The sequence below is a fragment of the Carettochelys insculpta genome, chromosome 15 (genome assembly GCF_033958435.1).
Source record: "Carettochelys insculpta isolate YL-2023 chromosome 15, ASM3395843v1, whole genome shotgun sequence".
Taxonomy (NCBI): Eukaryota; Metazoa; Chordata; order Testudines; family Carettochelyidae; genus Carettochelys; species Carettochelys insculpta.
The window spans coordinates 29,922,681-29,943,158 of NC_134151.1; the positions used below are offsets into that span (position 1 = coordinate 29,922,681).

General features: G+C 45.2%; 1 protein-coding gene across 1 annotated transcript in view; it reads right to left on the reverse strand.

Moving 5' to 3' along the window:
• COL23A1 (collagen type XXIII alpha 1 chain) overlaps positions 1-18,945 on the reverse strand; it is a 374,481-nt gene extending 355,536 nt beyond the window's left edge. The window contains exons 1-2 of the mRNA XM_075009626.1: positions 18,611-18,945; positions 7,801-7,870 (exon numbers count right to left, since the gene is read on the reverse strand). Of these exons, the coding sequence (XP_074865727.1) occupies positions 7,801-7,870; positions 18,611-18,853 (313 nt within the window). The 5' untranslated portion in view covers positions 18,854-18,945. The remainder of the gene's footprint in view (positions 1-7,800; positions 7,871-18,610) is intronic.
• Between the last annotated feature and the right edge of the window lie 1,533 nt (positions 18,946-20,478).

Genomic DNA, 20,478 nt, shown 5'->3' on the forward strand with positions numbered 1-20,478 from the left:
AAGATGACAATCCAAAGGAGCACTAATTTTAGGGGAAATTCAAGATGCTTCTTCTCTTTGATGTGCCTTTCATTATTTACCATGTCCATATAACTGATCAAAAGTGAGGATGTGAAGGCTACAAGGATACATCTTTCAAATACACAGCCCAGGAAATATTAGTAGTCTGGCCCTGCAAGACAGAGATAAACATAGACCCTGCTAATTAAAATTCAGATCAATCTGCCAGTCTCAGCAGTAATCTTCTCCCCCACCCCACACACCCCTTTGTGTAAAGTTTGTCAGTGGTTGACACTAAAAAGGAGATGAGCCTTATTATCTCTGAAAACCATTAATTAGGAAAATCCCTTTTCAATACACAAGTGGGAGAAGACAGCCTAGAGAAGTCAGATTGCGAGAGATGTTGGAGCACCCCACTCACAACAAAAATGATGAGTCTACTGGCCAGCTATTCAATCAGCTGGGAGCCAGTGGATCTGCCAGTACACAGGTTTTAAAAAAAAAACCAAACACACAACCCAATAGACATTCTGTACAGCCAAATCCTAGACCTTAAGGGTGTATCGACAGTGCAGTATACCATGGCAGCAGACTTGGGCTATAAAATTGCCCTGAAGTTTTACTGCCCTTCAGTCCAGGCAGGCCAAGCTGGAACTTTTGAAGCTGTCTGAGAGAACTGACCACCCAAGTGCCACGGAATTCATTAAGTAGTAGATGTCAGGCTTCCTTTGGCCCCTCAAAAAAATCCCAGAAGTGTTTGAAGGGAAAGGGCAGGCTACTGAAATTGCTCTGCAACAGCAAAAGACAGCATAAGGACATTGAACCTACAAAGGTGCATTAAAACTCACCTAATCTCTGCCAGACACACCCTGTTCCACGGCTAGACAAAGCTATCTCCTCTCCTGCAGGTCCAAAGTACAGTAAACCCTCAAGAAGCATGATTTCTATTTGTGCTTAACTTACTTTAATGCGAGTTAAGTGCAAATCCAAGCCATGCCCCCCCACCCCATCTCACACCTGCTTGCATCATGGTTTCTCCCAGCGCAAGCAGCTGTATGCCCCGCAGCTGGGAGAAGCCAGGGGCCACATGGCTGCCCCCCCCTTCCCCCAGATGCCCGCTCCCCCAGCCAGGGGAATTCCACGGATCTTCCAACCCACCCCCACCCAAATTACACAAAATTCCATTTACAGGGTGGCTGCCCAAGATGTAACTTCTGTGTAAATCAAGGGATTACTGTACCATTCCATAATATTTGTGGTCAATGCATCATTAGGAAATGACGGTCATGTATTAATTTGCTGTTCCAATCACTTACTGAATGTTTTATGCTGCTTTCCACCACCCCGCCCCCCCAGCCTTCCTTGGCTGTGTCTACACTAGCCAAAAACTTCCAAATGGCCATTTGCATGGCGACTTCAAAGTCTACTAATGAAGCGCTGAAATACATATTCAGTGCCTCATTAGCATGCGGGCAGCCGCAGCACTTCAAAATTGACGTGGCTGACCGCCACGCGGCTCATCCAGATGGGGCTCCTTTTCAAAAGGACCCCGGCTACTTCGAAGTCCCCTTATTCCCATCTGCTCATAGGAATAAGAGGACCTTGAAGTAGCTGAGGTCCTTTCGAAAAGGAGCCCTGTCTGGACAAGCTGCGCCAATTTCAAAGTGCCGCAGCTGCCCGCATGCTAATGAGGTACTGAATGTGTATTTCAGCGCTTCATTAGTAAACTTCGAAATGGCCATTTATATGGCCATTTTTTAAGTTTTTGGCTAGTGTAGATGAAGCCCTTCTGACTTCAGCCTGTTGGGAGTGTAGTGATCACAGAACTAGTGCGTGACTGTGGAATGAGCAATCCAAAGGCTCTTAACACTTCACAGAAGAATGAGTGAATCAAAACATAGCTGATACGTACAGGTCACTAAAAACTCATCATTAGTGTGTGACTGTTGGGTCAGAGTGGCAGATCTCAAGCAGCATCAACATCATCAAGAGAAGTAAAAGAAAAAAACCCAGCCCATCAGTGAAACTGACACCATCAGTCTCAGAGGTCAAAGAACAACAGGCTTTGAAGTGGCAGGGACAGCTCCCCAACTCCTAGGATTGCCCAGTTTCATCCAAATCAAGCATGCTGGCAGGAGAAACCTTATGCAAAGGCTTCTGGAAAAAAATAATACAGTTTGCAGTGGGTGGTGTGAAAGAGAAGAGGGTTCTCAGGAGGAATTTGTGCAGAGCCATAGTAAATGAGATGGTCAGGGAGCTGACAGATTTGGCAGGTCCCTGGGCAAGTTGCGGGGGCCGGGCCTGAGGCCAAAGCTGGGGCTAGCCTGCCCCCACATCCCGCCAGCCTAGAGTGTACCACCTGGAGCTCCAGCCACCACATCTGTCACAGTATTGATTGTAGCAGCTGGAAGCCCTGGTTTTGTTTTGTTTTGTTTTTTTGAATCACCAGGCCTTGGCACAGTTGCCTCTTTGCCCCTCCCTTGCCAGCGGTGGCATGCAAAGCCGCTCCTTGGGTGGCCCTACCCTTCAATGGATTGCAAGGGATCTGCCAGATTTGGGAGTCAACCTAGTCCATGGAAGGCAGCCTCCTCACCCTCTCCAAGAGGGCAGTTGGAGGGGGAGCTTGCTGAGAGAGAAATTTCCACCAGCATCCCATCACCAGCCAACTTTCATTTCTTTTTCTGACAGTAACTGGAAGCAAGAGATCATAGATGTCTGCTGCGTGCTTCCACCAGAAAAGCAACTGTTGTCTTCTATGCTTGCAGCACTCAAGTCCCCGTCTGAACTAGATACCGGGTGATCATTTGGGGTTTTTTAAATCTTCAAAATTTAAAACGAATACTCGCTTGGTTCTAACAAAGTCTAAATCTCAAACTGGCATACAGGAATACAGATTAAGTGCTGCAAACTCTTATGGCTCCTTCACCACCGACTGGAAGGGTTCATGTATTATTACGGGCTGACCCTCTCTAATCCAGCACCCTTGGGACCTGGCCAGTGCTGCATGAGAGTTTTCCAAACCATGGGAGATCAATATTGTCAAGCAGCTTTACCTACATTTCCACTGCTTACGGGGCCCTTAGAAGACATTTAGGGACAAATCAAAGCTAAATAACATCACCGAACACTGAAAGCCAAGACTGGTGTCTGTAAACAAACTTAGGGTTTAAAAAAGAGCTTGATAAATTTTTGCAGGTCAGGTCCATAAATGGCTATTAGCCAGGGATAAAGTATGGTGCCCTAGCCCTCATAACAAGGGCAGGAGATGGATGGCAGGAGATAAATCACTTGTCTTCTGTTCTCCTTCTCTGGGGCACCTGGCATTGGCCACCGTCGGCAGATGGGATGCTGGGCTTGATGGACCTTTGGTCTGACCCAGTATGGCCATTCTTATATTCTTATATTCTTATATTCTTGGCCACATCCATAAACTGTCATCCAGCTAACAAAAATCATGCTGGATTATGGATGTTGCTGGATGAGAGAATTCTGGACTAGAAAGGTTCAACCTGTAGTACTGCAGAAAATTTTCTCATAAGGCAAAGAGTAAATTTATAAGGGATCTTTCAGGAAAACTATTTCAATGCATTGTGGATGAAAATACAAAAAAAGCCTCTTTAATAAAAAAAATAGATCAATAAATAAAACCAGCTATGGGTTCTACAACTATTAGTGAGCCAAGTAGAGGGTTTTCATTTTGCTGTCATCTGTCTCCAAAAGGGCCCATTGGTGGAAAAGCTATGAAGGGTTTCCGCCCCATCCCAGTTAAGCTCCTTTTAAGCACCTGCTGAATTTTATCTAATAGAAGCCACATGAGGATCAACCCCAGAAAAGAAATAAAACTGGCATACAGGAATACAGATTAAGTGCTGCAAATAATAAAAGGTATGAGTCACAGAATGTCAGTAAGTCTTCAGACTGAGGTGGTACTTTGCAGGGAGTGGATTAAGGAGGTAATAGCTGGTGTTACTAATTCTTGTCTAAATACGAACAGCTGTATCCAAAGCCACAAAGTAGCTGGAGACACTGAAAAATGAAAGGTCGTAGTAGTGACAAAGTCGAGAGAGGAAACAAACATCGTTATGCTTGGCCAACTTCACTGTTGTGCAAATGAGGGGTATCAGCCCGAGAGTTCCGAACGCTGGAACTTGTGCAACCATCGTCTCACCTTAAGATCATGGAGCTGCCCCAGTGACGGCCAAACTTCTAGACAAACAGTGAGGCCTTGCTTTTTGTTGAAGAAGTGAAAATATAAAGTTGGATTTCCATGAAGTTCTGCAAACATATAGACCTTGCAGAGAGCTAGGAAAAGCAACTGATTTGAGCACAGAGACTAAGGCCAAGGTTTTTTTATGTGCTACTTTTCCTTGTCATTCTCATTTTGTTTCTATGGCATGCATGAAGTAATATGGGCTCCCTCTGGTGGCCAATGGTCTTTTAGTGGCTCAACTATCTACTTTCATCTTTCAGAAGAGATTTAAATCAAATCCCTGGATTTCATTTCTTAAGAATTCTACTGGCCCCCTTCCAGCCCAACCATTAGAACAAATTTACCATTTCTGAAATGCTTTTAATCAGTACAGAAGACTGATCAGATAAAACAAGTTGTTATTTAAAAAACAAAAAGAATTAAGCCATATTCAAGTGTGCGGGGGGGGGGGGGGGGGGGCGGAAATCAGTCATTTGGTCACGAAAGCACAGCTGGTATTTAAGTGGGGTCTGGTCTCACCATTCAGACCCGATTTGGGGCTCCTACATGTCAATTTCTGATAGCTAGGATGAGGAACAAATTAGCTTTAAGTCTCATTGAACCTCTTTCTTCAGAGAAATTCCGCCCCCCCCCCCCAAATTCCCACATCTTTATGCATGGCTGAATTGTTCTTTTTCCCCACCTCATCTGGCCAGATTCCCTTCTGAAGCATTTTGAATCATGCAACAGCATCCCCGCCTGGTCACAAAGGCATGGAGGACAGCAAGAACAGCTTATTTTGCATAGAAGATGCAAAAAAAAAAAAAAAAGGTACAGGGAACCCACACAGAGCAAATAAAGTGACAATAGCTAGCCCAGGAATTGCTTTAAAACCAAATACCGATCCAAATAAAAGAAAGGATCACCTTATATTAGCCTGTATTCTAGGGAAGGTGAAATTAAGCCTATGAGCTTGATTCTGTCCTATGACTTGGGCTACCTCTACACTACAGAGGAGATTGACACTCTGATCTCTCCAGCTGTGAATGCATTAGCTGGGCTTGTGAAGACTCACCAAATCAAACCCTTTATGCTATCCCAGATGACAAGAGCAAGGGCAGTTGATGGGAGAGTTTTTCCCATTGTACAGATCCCACAGCAACTTGACCTAAGGTCTATCGGCTCCAGCTACATTATTCACACAACCAGTTATAGCTTAGGTCAACTTTCTGTGGTAGTGCAGCCATATGCTGAGTCCCACTCAGTCCTGGCTTGTTGGACTGAAGGAGAGTTAGAGCATCTTCTAGGCATCTCTAACTTAGCACCTAACTTAATTAAGCCTAGAGAAGTACAGGATTGCCCTATTCTATTCAGCTATTCCAAGGGCTACAGGAGCTGGCAACACCCAGCACACTCGTACCAGCAGGCAATTCCCTTCCTACAGGTGAACCCTCTACTGGCCAGTGGCAGCCATTTTCTAGCCTGGATTGAAGTACAGATGTTGGCCTTAGTTTTTTAAAGATATGCCAGATCTCTGCAGTTCCAGATGACCTCAGTGACAGCTACAGGTGATCAGCACCAGAGGATCAGAGAAGACTTTGGCGTTCCTCAGCAAAGAGCATGGGATGAAAGACTGCTACCACAGCTGAATTTTAGACAAAAGTTCAGTTTTATGGAAGGAGAAGTAGGATCACCCCCACCAACCTAACAAAGCACTCAGCTCTCTGAATGAGGAGCTCGATGCCAGTAGAAATATTACTGATCAATGGGAGTGAGGAGTGGCACCAAGTTCAACTGTGTCCCCTCAAAAAAGCTTTTTTTCCCCTTCCTTTCTCCTTACAAGTTACTCTCCTCAGCTTGCCGCAAGTCATTCACCAGCACACAGAAAACTCGTTTTGAGCCTCTTCCCCCTGCTCATCCAAACCAACCCACAGGTCCTTTAAACAGAGCTGTGGCTCACCCATGGCACAAAACAACGGCTCTTCGATTTTATTTGCCTTTTGTACTCAAAATGCTTTTCCAGTGATCACAAGTACTCTTGGAACAAATGTTGCAGCTCAGAACCACCATCCTACACTGAGGTGTGCACACCTAGGGTCTCACTGACTTTGCCAGCTTGGTACCAAGGCAATATTTTGCCTCATCAGGAAAAGGAATGTGCAGAACAGAGATGAGGAGCACCAGGTCAGCTATTGTTAGAGGGGAACCTCCAGAGATTAAAATTAATTTTCGCTCCTCCAAGCCACAGTGTGTGCGAGAAAAAGAAAAGGCCTTTCTTCCAGACATTGTTATAGGCTGAAATAACCCCGATCTGTTCCTCAACTCATCTAGTCTGGTTGCAAGACAATCTGCCCAGACATGGAGCATAAGGGCCGTTCATGTTAGCTAACTGTTAGCAAATAAATTAAATAAAATTACTACAATTGCATTAATGCATTTAAAAGGCTCATGAGGCAAATGCTTTACAGGCTATTATGCATAACAAGGCCTAAGATCAAAAGGAAAGAAACCACCACCATTTTTGTCTCATGAGTAAGGCGACGCTGGGAGCCAGACTGTGATAGTTTGTGTGTCCACTATGTTGGGAAAATCCCAGAATACATTTTTATTTTCTGTGTTTCCAAATGCTGGAAATTTCACGTTTTTATACAAAAAAAGTGATTTTATCTTCACTAGTGCTGTTTATGTAGACTGCATTTCACTTGCATACAGAAGCCAAACTTACATGGAAGCTTTTGACCTCAAATACTAAAATTATCCTTCCGGATCTAATATACAGACAGGTCTGCATCCCTACACTTTCCATACTGTTCTAAAGAGATTACTGCCAACAAAGAGTAAATAAATGTTTTAAAGAAAACATAGCACTTGTGTGTTTTCCCAAACATTGTGGAATCTAACTCACCTTCACAACAAATCTGTGCAAAAAAAAAAAAAAAAATCTACCACAGACATGCTTTGAAGGGCAAATCCCTTACACCATTTACTGCAACAGCTGTCCATTTTGAACGTATTTGGGTAAATGTGATTCCCACGCAGATTAACTGAAGATGTTTACTGTTTCCAAAGAGGGGGGCTCTTACAAAACAAAATCAGGAAGGTCCTGATTATCTCGGAAGTTCATTAAACTGCGTGATGGAATTCAAACAATCAACAAGAGCCCTCATGTTCAGAGCAAAGCTGTAGAAGCCACTCCAGCATTTTAAAAGAGGGAGGGGATACAGCTTGTAGTTCTCACACTGATGTTTGAGCTGTAGAGATTTTGATGTCTTTTTTTTTTAAAATGTCTTTCAGTCGACTGTGTAGAGCACACAATCCAGTAGATCTGTTACACTGAAATGGTATTAACTAGCGTACATGGCTCCCATATTCAAACCCCAGCCCCATCATCATGTAAACACACAAATGTAAGCCAAGGAAAGTTTATCAGAAGAGGGCACTTCATCTTTTGAGATATTTAAGCTCTCCATTAGCATATTCCACTTCATACAAAGGAGCAGCTAAAAGAAAGAAAAGGAACATGGAAAGTAGCAGCCTAGCAACATCAACAATTTGCAAATAGTTGAACTTCGGTGGCAATGTTCAAAGTAAGATGTCGCTGGTCCACATACCTGGTGGACAGATGCATTCCGATGGAGCCTCTCGCACTGTCCGCAGCTTGGCTAATCCTTCACCCAGTTTCTGTCCAGAGGGAGAGGAGGGAAAAACAAAAAAAAGACGTTTAGAGAACAAACGTACATTTGCTGCACACATACAAAGGACCAAATTACAAAACAGATCCCCTTCACTCTATGGGCCAATAACTCGACCCCCATTTTCTTCATTCTAGTTGAACAATAGCCTCTTCTAAAAATAACACTGAAAATGTTTAAACTTGGTCAGTCTGCCGTCACTACCCATGGACAGTGAAACCTTACTGCACACATAGAACCTAGGAAAGCAAGACATTACTTGCCACATAAGATACAACTCAAGTATGGCCATCAATGAGGCATTTGGTGGACACTTTTCAAATAGCCAGGGGACATTGATTGTGCTGATGTTGTCACCCTCCTTTCACACCAACATGAAAGCGTGAAAGAAAATGTCACAGCACTAGGCAAAACTGCCTCAATGATTGGCCTGAGCATTAACAAGACCAAGACAATGGGGATCAACTAGCCCAACACTATCACCTTGGGAGGGAGTAGATGGCCTGGAAGATGTGGAGCAGTTTACCTACATAGGAGTATTACGGGCATAGATGGAGTTAAAAATAAGGATATCAGTGCAAGGATAGGGAAAGTAACAGCTGCATTCAAGACTATCCCATACTGAGTTCACAATATCTGCGAAGACAAAACTGTGGGTCTTCAACAAAAACGTGAAGGGTGTGCTCTTGTATGGATGCAAGACCTTTTGTACTAAAAAGTCTTCAAATCTCACGCTACAGACAAACATTCATAAACAGATGCCTGAGGTACATCCTTCACATCAAATGGCAAGACTTCATCACAAATGAGGGGCTTTGGAACAGAGCAGGACAAGAAGCAATTGACATTTAAATCAAGACAAGAAAGTGGGGCTGGTTAGGCCACGCTCTCAGAAAACCATCCTAGTCCATCAAGCTCTCACATGGAACCCACAAGGAACACACAAAAGAGGAAGACCTCAGGCAATGTGGAGAAGGCCTACTGAAACTGAAGGACAACAAATGGGGTACTCCTGGAGCCAGCTAGAAGTTCTGTCACAAGACAGAGTGAAATGGAGACTTGTAGATGACATACACACCACATGGAGTATAAGAGTTAAATAGTAGTAGCAGCAGCAGCTAATATGGCTCAATTTAACAGGTCTAATAAAGACCTTGTAAATCAACTGCTGATCCTCTGCTCTTGCCAGTTCTGATACTCCACCTAGAATGAGAAGCCTAAGGGAAGTCAATGGGCAAGTTATGCCGCAGTAACTCAATCTAAAGTACATTGACTCCAGCTACTCTATGTGCTGGAGCTGCACATCTTTGTTCGACATTACCCCATAGCGTAGACCTGGCTGAAGACTGACTTATGTGCCCCAACAGTCCTTGCCTTATATACAAGACATACACAAAACTGCTTCAAGGGAGAGGGTCAAGTCAGAGTTAAGGGCCAGGAAGGCCACGCAGAATTATCCTGACACCTTTTCATGCATTTAAATAAAGTGAAGCCAGTGGGGGGAGAGAGCGATCAAAGAAAAGTATAGGATCTTAAATCATCAGGTATAGCCCAGGCACCGCTGTGAAACCAAGAAAACTTGGCCATACCCGACAGGTATTTGTCCAACTTGTTTTTAAAACTCTACCAATGACGTGGCCTCCCCAGAAGCTTGTCCCAGACCTTACCTACCCTTACAATTACAAAACTTTCCTTAACATTGAAACCTGAATCTCCCATGCTCCAGAGTAAGCCCATCATTTCTTCTCCCACATTCAGTGGGCATGGAAAACAATTGTCACCCTCTCTAGAAGAGCCCTTACAGTGCTGTGTGCAGGAATTTCAATGTGACTGCTTTTGGAGGGACAAGTTCTCTGCCTTGATGCAACCCTGGTGCTTGCCCTTATTAACCCCTTTTGTGACTGCCCCTCAGGCCTTAACGTATCAGGAGACAGTTTGAGTCTCCCAAGTCTTCTATTCTTAGCACTACACACGTCCAGTTTTTTCAAACTTCCCTCACAGATCAAATTTTCAAACTTTTTTGTTGCTCTCCTCTCCTTTCCAATTTGTTCAAGCCTTCTCCAAATGGGGGTGTCCGGAACTGGACAACCTATTCCAGCTGGGGCCTCACCAGCAATAAGCAGAGCAGGACAATTACCTCCTTTGTCACACATACTACATGCCTGTTACTCCAGAATCACAGCAGCTCTTCTTTTTTTTGCAGCTGAACCACACTGACAAGCTATGTTCAGTTTATACTCCCCTAAAACCTCCTCAGCAGTCCCACCATCTAGTCAGTCCTTCTGCATTTTATGACTGTGCATTTGATTTTTCTTTCCTACTGTGTGAGGTACTTTGCACTTGTCTTTACTGAATTCCATCTTCTTGAATTGAGACCCATTCTCCAATTTGTCAAGGTCATTTTGAATTTTACACCCGTCCTCCAAAATGCTTACAACCCCTCCCACCTTGGTGTTACCTTCAAGTTATATAAGCCTACTGCCTAATCGACTATCCAAATTTTTAATAAAAATATTGACTAGCTCTAAACCCAGGACTGATACCTTTGGGGAAAGGAATGTTCCCTCTATTTTTCCATCCATGTGCAGAATAAATTTTGTTATGTGCACTGAGGCATGTGCAGATGTGCTCCACCAATAGACACATATGCAGCCAGCTGTGGGAACTCTGCTAACCATTGAGAACTACTCTTTGAATATGGCCTTTCAACCCACCATGCACATCCACCTTACAGTAATGGCATCAACATGCCATTTCCCTAGTTTACTGATAGGCTGCATTGCTTTCTTCAAGCGTATGAGATACTGAGAACATCAGGCATTATTTATGCACCCCCTTCAGCAGAGATGAGTGCAGTACTGATATTTAGGGCTTCTCTATACTATACAGCAGATTGACCTGGTCAGGGTTGATCTTCTGGAGTTTAATTGCGTGCACCTGCCAGAGACACATGAAATTGACCTGTCTGAGGCTGGCAGTCCTCACTATCACCAGAAGTAAGAGAGGTCAATGGGAGAGTTTTCCCCATTGACCTTCCTCAGTGAAAACAGCTAATTTAAGGCTATTTCAGATGCATCCAGTCTAGGTACACAATTGCCATAGCTAGAATTACATATCTGAAACTGACTTATTCCCCAAGCGTAGACCTGACTTCACTCAGTCCAAGTAGTCCCAGGGAAAGAATGTTTTCCTCCAGATTGTCACAGGTGGAGGGAAACAACATTCACAGGGATGTAAAATGCCCCCTAAGTTACCCTAATAAACCCAGCGTGGTAGCTAGCACTGATGGTATATTACGCAACAAAATATTTTAAGCACATATTTTTAGAATGTAGATACTTCTGTCAGTTTCAGGCGCATAGGAGAACAACTCCAGCCACAGCACGCTACAGTGATTGAAGAGTTTTAGCTTGTTTGCTCCAAGCACCTCCTGTGTATACAAAGGTTTTACATTAAAAGCCTTTTTGTGTGCACGCCCAAGGGATGCAACTGCCTCATTTCAAAATATTCAGTAATATTACAACAACATTCATTAGACAAAAATCAGTTTCACACATACAGAATGGGAAGCAACTGTCTAGGAAGGAGTATGGCAGAAAGGGATCCAGGGGTTATAGTGGACACAAGCTAAATATGAGTCAACAGTGTGATGCTGTTGCAAAAAATGAAAACATGATTCTGGGATGCATTAACAGGTGCGTTGTGAACAAGACACGGTAAGTCATTCTTCCGCTCTACTCGGCGCTGGTCAGGCCCCAGTTGGAGTATTGTGTCCAGTTCCATGCGCCACATTTCAAGAAAGATGGGGAGAAAGTACAAAGGGTCCCGAAAAGAGCAGCAGGAATGATCAAAGGACTAGAGAACATGACTTATGAAGAAAGACTGAAAGAATTGGGCTTCTTTAGTTTGGAAAAAAGAAGATGGGGGGGGGGACCACGATAGTGGTTTTCAGGTATCTAAAAGGGTGTCATAAGGAGGGGAGAGAAAAGTTGTTCTTCTTGGCCTCTGAGGATAGAACAAGCAGCAATGGGCTTAAACTGCAGCAAGGGAGATTTCAGCTGGACATTAGGAAAAAGTTCCTAACTGTCAGGGTGGTCAAACACTGGAATAAATTGCCTGGGGAGGTTGTGGAATCTCCATCTCTGGAGATATTTATGAACAAGTTAGATAAGTGTCTATCAGGGATGGTCTAGACAGTACCTGGTCCTGCTATGAGGGCAGGGGGCTGGACACGATGACCTCTCAAGGTGCCTTCCAGTCCTAGCATCTTATGAAAACAAGAGCATGCAGGACGCCTATCACAGCCTTGTAAACATGAGCCACTTAGGACCCAATCAAAGTCCCTTGAAGTAAACAGAGAGGTTTCCACTGATCTGAATAGGTCCTGAATCAGACCCCAACATGGGTACTACTGACCTTAGTGGGGAGCAGGGAAAAAGGCACATACCTATTAAAAGGTACTGATCAAATTAAGGAACTAAGGCAAAGGGAGATGTGTCATCTGACAAAGCCCCAAAATGCATGTTTAAAGCTTCGGTCAGTCTTGGCTGGCTACGAGAAACTTCCTTGTCCAGAAGCATGGGATAGCCACATAACTTGATCTGGACACACCCCACCTCATTGTTCACTGCTCCCAAAAACAAGCTGCTTACTTGCACTTAACACTGACCAGCCAGCACCCCCAAGCCAGGGCTAAAAGCGTCCCTAGTGTCCCCTGGGTGAAAGACATCTTTTATTGACACCCTGCAGGGCTTGCAATTTTTACATGCATGTAGCTTAGTTTGGGTTGAAGAGCGTTAGAGCTGTGTAATAGAAAGCTGCTCACATTTCTAAGAGAGGGGTCAGGCAACTGCCGGTTTGGGGAACAAGAATTGTCTACTCTACTCCAACGGTCAGCAACCTTTCCGAGGCAGAGGGCTGAAATTTGACCTCTATGAATGGTCCGAGTGCCAATGATACTTTTTAAAGTCACTATTACTCCTACTTACAACAGCTTACTTAATAAATAAAGGTGCAGAGCTTCACTGTTTGGGTTTTTAAATCTCTGTCTGGCCACATTGTTTAAATATCTAAAAATGTCCCGGATTTTAATACAGGTCGACCCCCTCTTATCCCAGATTCTCTGATCCAGTGAGCCCCAGCCACAGATGTTGTTAAGACCTGGGGGCGTACCCGGTACGGCAGGCAGCCCCACTGTCTGGCAGCATAGCCGCTGCCAGCCCTGGGCAGAGAGCCCTGGCGGCCCATCATGTGGAGCCACTGCAGGGAGTTGGAGAGGTAGGGTTGAGTTCCCGTTTGGATGCCAAAGAACATTGGCTCATGTGCCACTCTTGGAACATGTGCCAGGGCTGCTGACCGCTGGCTACGCTATCATGCATTTCTCGGACAACCGCACACACCAGCTTGAGTGTTACAGGGGTGTTTTATTACTCGTACAGTCCACCTGATTATAAAAATGATGCAGCTGCCCAAGGCAAGAAGTTATATTATCCCATTTTTAATCCATTCATTACACTTAGCTGTCTTGGGGAAATAAAGAAAATATTTGCATCTGACATGAGTGTTAAGTTCTTTCATTGAGTTTTCCTAGCCATTGAATTGATTAATCCAAACACACACTGGCTATTAATAAGAAAGAAATCTATCATGGACAAAACTGTTTTCCCTCTGTTGACAGCTATCTATTTCTTTAATCTCCATATTAAAATTTTAGGCATGAGAGTTATACCCTGTGAATTCAAGCTTTGGGTTAAGGAGCAAATGGAGATACTGCATTTGTACCAACTGGTTAAATACCTATTGTGTTGGAGGAGTCGCTCTCGATCTTTCAGGCTACAATACCCCTTTCAAGGGTCTGATTTGTCTGGCATGCTCCCAAGTTTCAGCACGCTTGAAAATGACTTGCTTACAAAAAAAATTAGACCTAAAAATACAAAATTGTCACTGCAAAGTATTCCTGACTCATTTTACCATATAATTATACAGTGAATTAATTGTGTACCGTACACTGACATGGAAATATATGCCAGAGCAGTATGAACTAGTAATTGTATTAAAAAAGGGTTCTGTAGCACCTTAAAGGTTATCTAATAAACAAAATTGTTAATGAGCTTTCACGGGTAAGACCCACTTCATCAGATAAATGCTCACTACCTAATAAATACAACTGTTAGTTTTTGAGGTGCTACAGAATTGCTTTTTTTTTTTTTTAATTTTATTGTTTTTGTGAAGCTGCAGGCTAACATGGCCACCCCTCCAAGACTAAGGATTGTATCAACTTTTAGATTGGACTGACTTCACTAGTGATTTTATGTTGCCTGCTGTAAAACTAGGCAAATATCTAGATGAGCAGATGTACCCACCTGAAAGTCTTCAGCATTCCCCCGCAAAGGTAACATGCACCCCCCATTGAGAACCATGAGTGCACTGTACTATGAATCCATAAAATGTGTTCATTATAGAGCAACAAATTCTCTATGAGGTCTATAAAATAAGACTTCACAGAATATTAGCATATGTGTATTTATAGGGTTAAGTCTACAGAAGCACACCTGAAATCCCTCATGGTTTCATTAGGTCTACAACTACCTGGGTGTTTAAATCCCTGCTTGAGCACCAAGGTATTTGTTTTGCACATAAATGTGATGTCATTTATATGATATTAAATGATATGCCATCATGTGCCAACAATGCCCAGATGCTTTGTATATTGGACAGACTTCAAACTCTCTCAGACAAAGAGTTAATGGGCACAAAACAGACATCAAAACACTGCTGATCTACAAACCAGTTAGTCTACATTTTAATGGAGGGGGCCATTCTGTTGATGGCTTAAGAGTTTGCATCTTATTAAAGAAGAACTTTCAGTCTGCTTTGGAAAAACAAACTGCTGAACTCTTTCATATTCAAATTCCATACATTAACACGCAGTTTCAACTGGGATGCAGATTTTCTGGGACACTATTGGGGCTCTTTTGCATACTTGGCTTTATCTAATTCTTGACCTCCCCCACCCCCCGGCTCTCTGATTTGTTCACCTTGATAATTTTTTTCTGATTTGTCACCCTTGATTACTGTTTGTAGTTCTCTATGCCTTAAATATTGAGTCTGTTCTGGTATGGCTATGGTCTGAAGTGGGTCTGTCCCACAAAAGCTCACCTAATAAATTATTTTGTTAGTCTTTAAAGTGCTACTTTACTGCTTTTTTGTTTCAATAAACGTGATGAGGTTGTACAAAATCCTCTTGATAGACCACAACTAAGATCAGGGCCCCCCGCAGGGCCAACCCTGCAGACACACAGAAGGGACTCCTCAAAGAAAGCCTTACAATCGAGGCAGATAAAAGGCAGGAGGAAAAAAAAAGATGCAATACACAAGCAGAAGATAAGTGAAGAACAGATTGAATTAAGCAATGAGTTCCAGCTTAGATGGGGTGCCTCTGTGGCACACAGGAACTGAAATCTAACCCCTTACCCAAGTTCCAATCCAGTATCTTAACTACAAGATTATATTTCTGCCCTATTCTTCTGACTCGCTGCTCTTGCTGCCCTACAGTCTACTTATCACACATTCACCCTCTCCCTATGTATTTTTATGGCATACACCCCAGCACAGCTGGGCTGTATTTATGCCCTTATATGAGCCTCACCTTCAAAGGCTATGCTGGCAGAGCCCTAGTAGCAGGGTACAGTCATACACTGCAGTAACCGAGAACACATTAGATCTAATTTTAGTTTTGTTTCTTCTGTGATTTTGTGCTAGAGAGCAAAACTTAAAAAAAAAAAAATCAATGATCATGATTTGAATGGTAAGAAGTGTTACCTATAGAGAAATTCTCAAGCACTTATGGAAAGTTACTTTGCTAGCCATGTGTTTTATAGAATTAACAAGAAGCTTATCTAAGAGCAATTTTTGTTATTTAAAATGAACACAAATGAACAGATGGAGTTAAGCAGGACTGACACTGTATATTAAAAGATAGCAGAATGACTAATCAGCATCCACTGCTTGAGTCTGTTAGTCATTTAAAAATTGTGCTCTTGATATTGACAGACATTTGGTCAAACTAAACATTTCAATGGACATTCTTGCACTAGGAATTCAATTATGTGGTTTCACTTTAGGTCTACTGCAATCCCCATCTGAGCACTCATAATACAAAGCCACACTTTGCTACATCTCAGCAAGAAACTGTTTCCACAGGATGGCCTGAGATGGAGCAGAATTCCCAGCTACAAGTAAGTCTACTGACCAAAACAGCAGGTGGAAACAGACATGCTCTGAGGAGTGACGTGCGAATTCTTAGCCAGAGCACACAGACTCACTAGCGTGTTCAATCAGCTTCCACCAAGAAGTGAAATGTAAACACATTTGAAAGCATCTCATTTGCAAGTACCACTTCTGCTCTGATATACTGGGATTCTCTCTTAAATCAGACCAGACAACTGATGGGTTGATAGGTAGGGGTCTTCTGCCTTCCCACACCTGCACTACCACCACCCTTTTGTGCCTAGTCATCTTCTAAATGCTGAGCAACTCTGAGTTCTTCCTTCACATCTCAGCTTTCTATTAGCTTCACCCCCCAGACCTCCAGGTGGTTTCACCTATTCCCCATCTGTGATAGCTACTCATAATTTAAAACCTAACCTATACATTCTGCTTTCCTTGCTAAAAATCCATGCTCTCCAACAGCCCTTCCCACTGTTGACTCCCTTCAATTACATGTGTAAGTAATTTTACTCCCATGAGTAGTTCCATTTAATTCCATGGAATTACTCAAACAGGTAAAGTTACCTATAGGCTTTTCCTGGTATTGGGGCTTTGAGGCAGCAAAATTTCTTGGGGGTTGGGAGGGGCGGGGGTCAGAGACAAGCGCTTAGAGACCATAATACAACAGTTTCTTCTATGCCAATTGTGCAATACAAGAAGAAAAAGCCAAGCCACAAATGTTCCATTGCACAGCCACTTCTTCGGATGTCAAGCCCATGGTACCCAGTAATACCCTGTTGGAATCTTGTGATAACTGCTTCAGTTTTATGAGTCATGTTATGTTCTAAACTAGCAAACCAGTTCTAGTATGTCAGGACTCTTTAATACTGCAAGAGTCATTTCAAGCAAAAATCCACCTGACCTAAAATAATACAGTAAGCACCAAAAAGCCCAAGTTTCCTGACTAGTGTTAGATTTGGTTTCATTTTGTATTGAAAGATCAAAACAATTCTACTCAGTCTGCAAGCAGAACAAATTGTTCATTTCTTCTAGCACAAGAATTAGGGGATCATATTAAATACAAGAGTAGCAGCAGCTGCTGTTCCTGTCATCCAGAGCTCAGCACCATTCTGTACAATGCTTTAAGGTATTCTGTAAATTAATGGAGACCACATTCATGGGTGAAACAAAAATAACTGTCCATTACGGCCAAAGGTATGTGGATTTTATTTTTTATATTTTATTTTTGTAAAATACTGAGAGTCTCTCTTCCCACAGGAATAAAACATGCTGTATTCACAACACATGTAACTAACTGTAATTTCACCAAGGTTTTTTTTAATCCCCTACAAATTCCTAGAAAGGCCTGAACTACCCCCTTTTACCCACACTTTAAAATCAACAGAGCTACTCCCAGTGTAATGCACTAACTCAGTGTAACTAAAGGATGCAGAATCTGACCCCAGGACAGACTTTTCCCCCATTTATATTAACACAAATCTTCTCAAAATCCAGAGGTGCTTATGCTGCTTAATCCATGACTTTCGCTGGAAGTATCAGAGAAGTAACTGATAATCCCATCTTTCAGGGCTGGCAGATCCAATTTGTAGCCTACAACTACTGCATGGACAGGGTTCTATTGCTATTATGGGGTTACCATAGTTGAACTTTCCAGAAAGAGGACACCCTTGGGAGGGAAGGTATCTGGCTCAGTACCTGCCAACTCACATTGCATTAATGTGTTATAGTATATGTAGCACATTAATAAAAAAGAAGTGAGCTGGTAGATACTGCTACAGACAGACAAAGCAGGGCTTTGCACAGGACAGCTTATGCTCCAAAATATGTTAGTCTATAAGGTGCCACAGAACTTTCTCTTCTGGAAGATACAGAACACCACAGCTACCGCTCTGACACTTGCTACAGACACACTCCCTCTCAGAGATGTGCTCTTTTTTATATGGCAGCCCTAATTTGGCACCCAAGTCATCACTGTAAATTGTGCCATACATGTGCAGAATAAAATTTAAGGGGCACCAAAGCATTTGCCAATGTGCACCACCAGCAGAAACTCTAACCTTAAGCCCTCCCATAACCTCGCGGGGCCCGGGTTTTAAGTCTGCCTCCCTGCCACCAGCGAGCAGGTGACGCTGGCGGCACACGTGGAACCTCGGGCACCGATCCGGCCACCGATCCTGGCTCCCTTTGGGAGAAGAGACCCGCCCCGTGCACACTCCCAGCTGAGCCCGATCCTGCCTCAGAGGGAGCCCAATGGGGAGAGCATAGGACGGGCTGGGAAAGCCGAGGCCAGCCTGGCCCCAGCCGCTGCCCAGGGGCGGCTGGGGCGCGTGTTGGGACCCCGGCAAGCCCTGCCCAGGGGCGGCTGGGGCGCGTGTTGGGACCCCGGCAAGCCCTGCCCAGGGCCGGGCACTGCCTCAGCCCCATACAGGGGCGGGCGGGGGGACTCAGCTCCAAGCCACGGACTGGCGGAGGGGCAGCACCCCGCTCCCCCGGCACTCACCTCGCGGAGGAGCTGCTCCATGCGCGACTGCAGCAAGTCGAGCAGCGGCCCGAGACTGCCCCGCTCCTCCAGCGCCGCCAGCCGGCCCTGCAGCTCGCAGGTCCGGACGCTCAGCAGCAGGCAGGCGGCCAGAGAGGTGAGCGAGAGCAGCAAGCAGAGGGCTGCGGAGCCGCCGCCGCCGCTGCCCCCCGCGCACCAGCCGCCCCCAGCCGCCGCCGGCAGCCTCCCGCCGCCCTGGCTCATGGTCCCCGGCCGGGCGCGCAGCTCTACAGCGGCCCCGATCCGGCGCCGGGCAGCAGCGGAGTGAGAAGCGCCGGCCGGGAGGAGCTGAGCGGACTCGGCGGCTGAGCGCGTCTTAAGCAGGGGAGGGGGCAGCGCCGCGCCGCTAGGGTGGGGAGGGGAGGGAAGAGCCGCTGTGATCCCTGGCGGGGGGACGTGACCTCAGCGCTAAGCCCACCCACCACCCTTCAGCCCCACTCCCGCCACACGCGGGGGCTGGGCGCAGCGCCCCGGCCCGGCCGCTCCACCCCGGGGAGATGCCGGCCCCCTGCCGGGCCGGGGCTGCGGTCCCCTCCGCCCGAGGGAAAGCGGCCCCCGCTTGGGTCCTCCCCCGGCTTTGCACAAAGATTATCCCCAAACGTTGGGGGATCACTCATAGCCAACCCCCACCAGGCCTGGCTTTGCCGGGGGACTCCATCCCCCAGCTGGGCCGGGAGGGGTTTCTAGGCAGTAGCAGCCGCCCACCCACACACCTGATCGGGGCACGGGGACTGGGGAACACGTCCGGGCTCTCAGCGTCCCGTGGGCGGAGGAGCACAGCCCCAGGGCCTCAATCAACAGCCCAATTAAGGGACTGAGAAAAATCTGCCGCGGGGTGGCTCTCAGAGCGTCCGAGACACAGCACCGAACGGAGTCCTGGACCTCCTCAAACACCACCACTTGCATTTATTAGGTAATGAGCTGTCGTGGGCCAGACCCATTTCATTGCAGGGATTTCACCCCCAAAGCTCATTGCCCAATAAAGAAAATAGTCTGTAAGGTGCTACGGGCTAACACCGCCACCCGGCTGAGACTATTTACCAAGGAGTCCCAGACGCACGTGGCTCTCCCCGGGCAGGTGCACAGCCAGCTGGAGCTTGTGGCTGATACACAGGGGCAAAGTGAACTAACGCCCGCTTTTCCCTTGGGCCACGTAGCAGAAAGACAAGCAGCGAGATGTCACTGCCGCTGCACAGCTGCTGTCCCAAAGATCTCGCCCGAGTTCAGCAGCGCATCGGAGAGAGGGGAAAAAGTGAAATGCACAAGGCCAAGGAAATGGAGAGGCTGTTGCCTCTCAGCCGGGCAGTGGTGCTAGTGCACGCGGTTACATCGAACCCGGTCAGTTCAAGAAAGCCTCGTCTAGCAAAAGTGTGCGAAAGTTTTAATGTAAGCGCTTCTGCACTGAACTGGCCATAGAGGTTAGCGCCCTCCAGCGGTGTAGGGCCGGCCAGACCAATCAGACTTCAACTTCCCTGGTTATTTCAAGGAAAAGAACGTGGAAAATAGAAGCGAGCCGCTCTTATCAAGCGGGCTGAGTGACGAGATATGGGTAAGAATCCCAGTATTGCCTTCGAGATACAGCTTTCAGGTTGACTGATAACTACAGGATAACGTTTGCCTGCCACAAAAGCTGCAGTTCATAGCTTTGATTGTAAGCAGTCAGAAAAACTGCCTGCTAAACACTCTGCACTTGAGGGGTTAATCAGGTTAAAAGTGCCTAATTTTGTTTGGAGATCTTTGCAGGAAACTGGCCTTGAACAAATAAGAAACTCATATTATGAGTCAGGATTATCAAAACATTGTCTGCAGTTTGTTTATTCCACATTGAC